Below are 9,191 nucleotides of genomic sequence, written 5' to 3' on the forward strand. Positions count from 1 at the left end.
AAAGATAATTGAGAAAGGCTATGCAGAACCTGTACCTACTGAAGATGTTGATAGAAATGATGGCAAAGTTTGGTACCTACCGCACCATGGAGTTTACCATGCGAAAAAACAGGACAAAATTGTTTCCGATTGTTCTGTCAAATACATGGGCATTTCTTTGAACAGTCAGCTATTACAGGGTCCAAACCTTGCTAACAATCTTTGAGGCGTACTGATCAGATTCCGACAGGATAAAATAGCAGTCTTAGGTGACATCGAATCAATGTTTTACCAGGTGAAGGTTCCAGTTGAGGACAGAGACTTTTTACGTTTCTACTGGTGGGAAAACGGAAATGTTGATACTGAACCTAACGAATACAGGATGACAGTACATTTGTTTAGGGCTACTTCTTCACCGAGTTGTAGTAATTACTCTCTACAAAATACGGCACCAGAAAACAAGGATAGATTTGATTCTTTAGTGATTGATACACTGACAAAGAACATGTATGTAGATATTTGTTTGAGTTCTACCGATACAGAAGAAAGTGCTATATCGCTTATAAAGAATGTAACTGAATTGTGCAAAGAAGGCGGATTTAATATGACTAAATGGACAAGTAACAGTCAAAATGTTGCAAGGAATGTAGAGGAATGGAATTGTGGAGATGATAGTCTCACCGACCGTGCACTTGGAGTGTATTGGTATATAACAGATGACAAACTTGGATTTCACATAAACATTAAAGAAAAACCGTCAACAAGACGCGGAATTCTCAGCATAGTCAGCTCAATCTATGACCCTATTGGTATTGTTTCTCCGTTTGTATTGATAGCCAAATCAATACTACAAGGATTATGCAAGAAAGAAATTGGATGGGATGAAGAAATTCCCAACAGCGAACTTTCGTCATGGAACAAATGGCTCAGTCAGCTTAAGGGATTGGGAAACATTAAAATAGATAGATGCTACAAGCCTCAACACTTCAAGGCTATTGTTTTATGCCAACTACACTGTTTTGCAGACGCAAGTGACAAAGGTTATGGTTGTGTATTTTACATACGGTTAGTCGATGAAAAAGGTAGTATACAGTGTTCCTTTTTGTTAGGAAAATCGAGAGTAGCACCGCTTAAATCGATGACTATTCCGAGGATGGAACTGACAGCTGCTACTAGTGCCGTTAGGCTTGGAAACATGATTATAAGAGAGATAGAATACTCATTTGATGACATTTATTACTATTCAGACAGTATGTCAGTATTGCGATATATAGCAAACTCAAAGACACGTTTTCACACTTTTGTAGCCAATCGTTTGGCTGTTATTCATGAATCAACTAAAGTAAACCAATGGCACTACATAGGCACAAAAGAGAACCTGGCTGATTTAGCTTCCAGAGGAGCGACTATTGAACAATTTAACAGAAATCCACAATGGCTTCGTGGGCCAGATGTCTTATGGGATAAAGACATTGAATTCCCACAGTGTGCCGAGGACACTAGTTTTATCGGCAATGATTCAGAAGTTAAGAAACCAGTGGCTGTTTGCACTGTAGAATCATTTGAAGGAACGGAACGTCTTATTTCTTACTTTTCGAATTGGGAACGCTTAGTCACCATACCAGCACGGTTCGTACTTGCGGCCAACAACTTTAGAAATGCTAGAACAGTATTAAAATCGACGGAAACGGAAAAATGAGTATGAAGATGTCAGATACGCTTATAACAAGTATAGTTGAGTGTGCAGAGAGGTCATTGATTAGTTATGTGCAACATAAACACTTAAATGATGATTTACAGACTCTTGAAAAGAAAGGTCCTCTCAAGATTTCTTCAAAACTGAGCAAACTGGATCCATTCGTCGACAAAGATGGATTGCTTAGAGTTGGTGGACGATTGGAGCGATCGGATATTTCGTATGAATCAAAACACCCTATCATCCTGCCTAAGGACTCACCGATATCAAGACTTATTATTGAAACATTCATCGTTCAATTGGACATTTAGGAAAGAATTAAATCTTAGCCGTTCTTAGACAAAAAAAAATAGGATTTTAGGAGCCAATTTTATTATTAAAGGCTTAGTGTCTATATGCGTCAGATGTAAGAAATATCAAGGAACATGCGCAAAACAGAAAATGGCAAATCTTCCGAAAGAAGGAATTCAGGCTGATGATCCGCCTTTTACAAGAATTGGAATAGATTTCTTTGGACCCTTTGAGGTAAAGCAAGGAATGAGTGTAGTTAAAAGATATGGTGTAATTTTCACATGCCTGACTATTAGGGCAATACACCTCGAATTGGCATATTCATTAGACACTGACTCTTGCATAAATGCTATAAGGAGATTTATTTCGAGAAGAGGAGTGCCAGTCTTTATAAGGACAGACAATGGAACAAACTTTGTTGGTTCAGAAAGGGAACTAGGAGAAGAAATAAAAAGATGGAACTTTAATCAAATACAGGAATTCATGATTCAGAAACGCATTCAGTGGGAGTTTAATCCGCCGTCTGCATCACACTTTAGAGGAGTATGGGAACGCCTTATTAGATCAGTGCGTAAGGTATTCTATTCAGTCATGCACGAACAGAACATTCGACTAACTGATGAAGGACTTATGACTCTATTCTGTGAAGTAGAAAGTATTCTTAATGGACGTCCGATCACAGAAGCGTCACATAGTATTACAGACTTAAATATACTGACTCCGAATCACTTGATACTTCAACGTCCGGGTGAAAGCTTTCCACCTGGTGTGTTCTCTAAGACCGACAGCTATGTTAGAAGGCGATGGAGAAGAATTCAGTATCTCGCTGATCTATTTTGGACAAGATGGCGAATGGAATACTTACCTCTATTGCAGCGCAGAACAAATTGGACAAAACCGACAAGAAATATGCAAGTAGGAGACATAGTTCTCATTTCCGACAATGCACCGAGAAATTCGTGGAACATGCCTCGTGTGATTGAACTAATCAAAGACAAGGACAATGTTGTTAGAATTGTCAAAGTGAAAACCGCAAATTCTGTGTTAATGAGACCAATTGCGAAACTGTGTCTTCTTGTAGAAGGTGACTAAAAACCCACAGCTGCCACCAAACTCGTGTTGATATGAAAGACATTTATTGAACATTATGATATAATTGTCCTTTTGATTTATTTTTGATAAATGCGTTCTAGTTAAGAACCCAATTTAGGGGCTGGTATGTAAAGTCCAATTTCTTATTTAGAATTGTAGCAAATTTCGTTTTGCAAATTTATTGATTTTTGATGAAACTAACCTAGGTACATTGGTTACTTTCCCCATCATATTTTCCCCTGAAAATTGAGAAACGTGTCACGACAATTTTGAACCCTTTAATTTTGAATTATATAGAAATATCAGTCAACAAATAAGGTATGTTGATTTTTACAATTATTCTATGCATTTTGTAATAATATGAAAGTAAATTTAGCTATTTCAATGCCGTTAATGTGAACTTGAGACAATGATAAATATTGCCAATCTGATAATTTGTTTATTTTCGAAAATACGAACTTTATTCATTACTTGTGTAAATCCTAGATGTTACAATGACTGTTTACAATATTTTCACACCTATGTTTATATTTTGTGAATGTTTTGAACATTGTTTTTTGGTACAAAATCTTATGATGATTGCATTTTCTTTGTAGTCAATCTCATCTTACTGTTTATACTTTGGATCCAGTCACTTCACTGTAACTTGGAATATTTTGGAATAAACTTGAGGTGTGAATTGTGTTATATTCATTTACGACTGATATTAGTGGGAAATACCGGTAAAGAAAAACAGAAATGTCGGAAAATAACAAATTTTACCGTATATCTAAGAAATATGTAAGAAAGCGATCTTTAACGGATTCTGCAAGAAAGAGTAATAGAACAGCTGTATCATCTATATATACAAACAGAGAATTTAGATAGTTGATCAGTTGGAACGCTGGAATGAATTAAAGAACGTATTGCGTGTGGAAACGCTTCCCGAAGTGGCGAGGATTTTGATGTCCCAGTGAGTTGTTAATCATAGTTTTCAAATTATTATTTTTGCATTTCTCGGGATTATTTTTCGTACAGAATTGAGATAATTTAGAAGAACTAAAAACGGTTAAACCTTTTCAAAACACAATCAAAGAGAGAACTAGATCGTCTAGAAAGTTCGATTAACAATGCAAGTAAAAAATATAAATTTAAGAGGCCAAAAAAGGAAGGCGAAATAAGAATAAAAATATGAAAATGCAGTAGAAAGACAACCATGTAACATATTTATTTATTAAGCATACATTTCTTTGGCGTGTTTAAGATATGCAATAATACCTTTAGGGTTGAATTTCCTCTGGAAAGTACTTGTACAAAATGTAGGACAAACTTAATATTTGTGCACTGAGCTATAGTTTAAATATGCTGACTGCATATACTTGCACAGCTAGTTATATACATGTATGTAATAATCTACACATTTTTGGTAAAGTACATTTGAAATCATTAGATGGACTCAATTTGTGAGCATTTGTCAGTTTATTTTTGACGCACTGAATAGTTTTCTTTTTTTATTTCTTTACAACCAAGGCCAGTACGTTGCTGATTCCTGACCCCGTTACTCATTTTGCTAAGTTGGGGAACAAGCTGGTATCTTTCATATGAATACATGTTAACTCAACTCATATTCAAGTCCTATATATAATTAAGGTTCTTCATAAGGAATTGAAAAATATGGCCGTGTTTACGCCTCAAAAATTATTATGAGTACAGACAAACTGGTACATCCAGGAAAGTTTTAAGGCATGGCAGGAACTAGATATATAAAAGTTATATGAAGTCTACGTTTCAGAAAATTAAAAACTTACCAGCATTTTGATGTACATTTTTTTCCAGTCTGCAGAAGATAGCAAAATAAACAACACCTGAGTTTCATTTGATACGGTCCACTCAGTTACACAGTTTAAACCTGTTAAATCACCTATTGTCTACAGGTGTCTATTGTCCATCTATTGTCCATTTAAATCAATACTACTCACAACATTGATTATACGATGGGAGCTTCTCAATCGTTTTCACTACTTAGTTAATTTTTGCACCTTCTGCAGGAACGAAAAAAAATGGATAGCAAAATCTAGAAAAGTTTATAATTTTGTGAAACATAAAATGCATTTAAAATTTATATATCTAGTTCCTGCCATCCCTCAAAACTGTTCCAGGTGTATAGGTTAGTCTGTGCTCAGAGTAAAATTTGAGGTGTAAATACGGTCATTTTAGCCAAAAGGTTATGATGAACCTTAATCAAGCATTTAGTATTCAGCAATCACAAATGTTCATAGAAATGTATATAAAAACTTGTTAAGCAGCCATCCAACAACTGTATAACTGTCATAAACAAATATCTAAATCCAAGTGATCCTCACTACTGGTCAACTTATAAATATTGTATTTTTCATTATTCTATTAACATAACATTAATTCCCAAGATCCTTGCATTTCATGATAATAATAATCTATCTATCGAAAATATCAAGTTTTTGTGACATAACCTAAATTATCTTAAAAAGTAAAAATCCCTTTTGTTTATAACGCTTCTTTAATCCTTATCTCTCTAGTCATTTAACCGATAGCCTTTTATACAATGTTATAGCATGATTATTTTATGAATTGAACATTATTTATTGTAAGATCCAATCTTTGCAAAATATGAAAAAAAGTTTGAAATCAAATGAAAAGTAAGAAAGATGCGTAGATGACATTGAAATCGGTCAGTTGGAATCGTAAAATCATTACAGGAAAATAATGAATTAAGCAACTCTGTGTGTTTAAATGCATCTTAATGAGATTGACTTTGTAAGTAAAGGTAAAATAGCAAAAATTCCGAAATCCAATGAAAATTCAGAACGGAAAACCCTTTATAAAATGGCAAAATCAAGTTCAGAGCTCAGTCAAAGGGATCGGTATGCATCGACTGTCTCCAGTTCCTTCATTGTTCTAAGCCTTATGCAAAAAGACGACATGCTTCGAGACATTGACCTAATATTGTATATTGTGTCAGTTATTTATCATTTAATTTGCCGAACAAACAAAATAGTTGTAGGCTATTCAAAAACAATTAAATAGCCTTACTAACTTCTTTTCACACTCAACGAATCATCATACACTTCATTCATTTGAAGTTGTCTCTCCTAATTATGTTAACTCATCCAAAAAATAAATAAACTTATGATTGTTTGAAAATTGTTCAAAATATGGAGCAAATTGCTTATAGATGTACAGGACGAAGACAATTAAAATAAAAGTTAGATCTTGCAATAGAGAACCGACCGTTGTCAAGGGAGAACATTTATAATTTCACCAAAAAATGGGTATATATATTGAACCAGGCAAGAATTCTACCTTTTACTCTCAAAGACTCATTGAAAGAATTCATTCTTCTAAGAACGTATCACTGACTACACTAGACAATTGAATGACTGTTAATTTATATATTTTTAGGGTTTTACAGTCGGTAGAAAAGATTATCTAGGAATAAACAGATGTGCATACCGAAATCAATTAATGGGATCGATATATTGATTAAAAAAGGTTAGAACCAATTGCATAAGAAACAGAAAATTTGAGAAGACGCAGAAATTTCAAAATGCAATGAACCTATGTTGATAAACACGTTTCTGCTCTTTGGTCGGATTGTTGTCTTTTTGACACATTCCCAATTTTCATTCTCAACTTTATTTTAATATTTGTGTTTAATTGCACAATCACGGCATTCAAACTTCTCATAAAAAGTACTCAAAAGAACGATGTTCATTAAACAACGACCATTCACCCTTGATGTAATTGGAATTGACAAACACATTTTGCAACTGAGAGCAAAAACAAACTAGAGAATTAAGGTGGCTGTGTCGCTCATCTATATCTTCATATTGTTAATTGAGGAAAACTGTACCAAGAATTTGGTGACAATTTTAGTAATGTTTCTCTGTTCGTTGTAGACCCAATAATGGCCTTCGACTGTTGCCTGTTCTTTGGTCGGGGTGTTGTCTCATTGACATATTCCTCAATCTTTATTTGAATCGATCTCAAAAAGAGCAGTTCGCGTTTACATTGCACAAGCATCTTGGTCAATCTTATTTAATCCAGTGCGTTTACACTCTAACATAAAAAGAACCGGTCTGCCTTTCATTTTCCTATACAAATATAACAAACACATGAAAAAAGATCGTCGATCTAAGCGTTTACATAAAAAAAAAATCGATTAAAAAAATATGGATCTTTTTAAAAAACCCTCTAGAGGTAGACTTTTAAAGGCCGATTAAAGATAAATCTTACCCGTTTACACTGGACCAAAGATCTTTTTTGTCAGTGTAAGCGGGTTCTTATAGGTTTTCAAAATAAAAGTAAATGATTTAAACAATAAAATATAACATGGAAACATCGTCATTAAAAAGAAAAGAAATATTTAGAATTTGACAATCAAAATTGGTCATGTTACTTGTTTGTAGATCTTTTGCTTAACATTTTTGATATTTTAAGTTTCTATCTTTTATATCGTCTTAATAGTGTTTTCTACATAATAGGCAGAAATGCTTGAATTTTATTTCAAATGTGCGTATTGTTATGCATTTACTTTTCTACATTGGCTAGAGGTATAGGGTATAGGGGGAGGGTTGAGATCTCATAAACATGTTTAACCCCGTCGCATTTTTGCGCCTGTCCCAAGGCAGGAGCCTCTGGCCTATGTTAGTCTTGTATTATTTTAATTTTAGTTTCTTGTGTACAGTTTGGAAATAAGAATGGCGTTCATTACCACTGAACTAGAATATATTTGTTTAGGGGCCACATGAAGGACGCCTCCGGGTGCGGGAATTTCTCGTTACATTGAAGACATGTTGGTGACCTTCTGCTGTTGTTTTTTCTGTGGTCGGGTTGTTGTCTCTTTGACACATTCCCCATTTCCATTTTCAATTTTCTCGCGGTGTTCATAAATAATTTTCCTGTTGATCTTCTTCTATACCACAAACATGTCCAATGTCATACTAAATACGCAAAAGCAGTATCAATTTTCAAAATGAAATTAATTTCAGATCATTACATGGCATTTTTCATATCGCATGTATTATCAGCCCTTGGTTCACTATCAGCCCAAGAGCCGGATGGCTCGAGGGCTGATGTTACATACAATATGAAAAATTACATGTAATGATCTTTTTATCATATGCTTCAACTATGGAGAAAAATAACAGATTGATGTATAATTGATCCTTTTACGTAGTTCTAAAATAGAAGTTCAAAGAGTGGAAAGTTCATGGACGTCGCACACCAAATGTAGTACATTCGATATGAAATTTTTATAGCATATGTATGCCTCAACAGAGAAGAAAAACAGCAGCAATACCTATTTTAATATGGGCGATAAAATATACATAATGAACTGAATAAAAGTCAACATTTTGAAAGTTACATTCTAAATTATTTTGAAACTTTTGAAAATGCATTTATTTTATCTTTTTTTTTGTGTGTTTATTTTCTGCATTTTACTTTCCAGTATCCACATAATTGTTTTGTACCCTACTTGATAATAGTTTTCACTGAAAACGTACAAGTGAGATGTAGTTTCCGGACTTTGCCGAGTATCACCGGAATGCCATGCGATAACGTTACGGAAAGGCATGTGATCAAATTAAAAGCACGTGAAAAACTTTTCCCGCTTAGCACTGATTCGAAAAATATGGAATTTACGCAAATTTCATGCTATTATCATACGGTAAAAATCATATCTTATTTAGTCTGAGTATATGATAATATCAGATTATTAAATGGCATTTTTCATATCGCATGTATAATGAGCCCTATGTTCAATATCAGCACAAGAGACACATGGCTCGAGGGCCGATAATGATCCAGAGCTGATAAAACATGAGATTTAGAAAATGACATGTTATGATCTTTTTTATCATATGCTTCAACAATGGAGAAAAATAAGAGATTCATATTTTGATTTTTTTACGTGGTTAAAAAATAGAAGTTCAAAGAATGAAAAGTTGACGGACGTCTGACCCCATATTTAGTACCTTCGATATGAAATTTTTCTCATCATATACCTCAACAGAGAAGAAAAAAATATGGACGAATCGACAAAAAAAATAATTCACCAATATACCTAATGAACACTGTTTGAAAAAGTTAACTTTTGTTTTAAAGTAACTGTCTA

At 34.0% G+C, this 9,191-nt stretch overlaps 1 protein-coding gene across 1 annotated transcript; it reads left to right on the forward strand.

Moving 5' to 3' along the window:
- The first annotated feature begins 262 nt into the window (after positions 1-262).
- LOC134722739 (uncharacterized) lies at positions 263-1,678 on the forward strand. Its single transcript, XM_063586362.1, has one exon. It carries the CDS (start codon positions 263-265, stop codon positions 1,676-1,678), a length of 1,416 nt encoding a protein of 471 aa, XP_063442432.1.
- Positions 1,679-9,191: the final 7,513 nt, after the last annotated feature.

Source organism: Mytilus trossulus, chromosome 6 (assembly GCF_036588685.1).
Source record: "Mytilus trossulus isolate FHL-02 chromosome 6, PNRI_Mtr1.1.1.hap1, whole genome shotgun sequence".
In the NCBI taxonomy this organism is placed as follows: domain Eukaryota; kingdom Metazoa; phylum Mollusca; class Bivalvia; order Mytilida; family Mytilidae; genus Mytilus; species Mytilus trossulus.

Bases quoted from the DNA above. Each gene is read 5' to 3' on its own strand.
- LOC134722739 (XM_063586362.1), top strand. From the start codon at position 263: ATGTTTTACCAGGTGAAGGTTCCAGTTGAGGACAGAGACTTTTTACGT.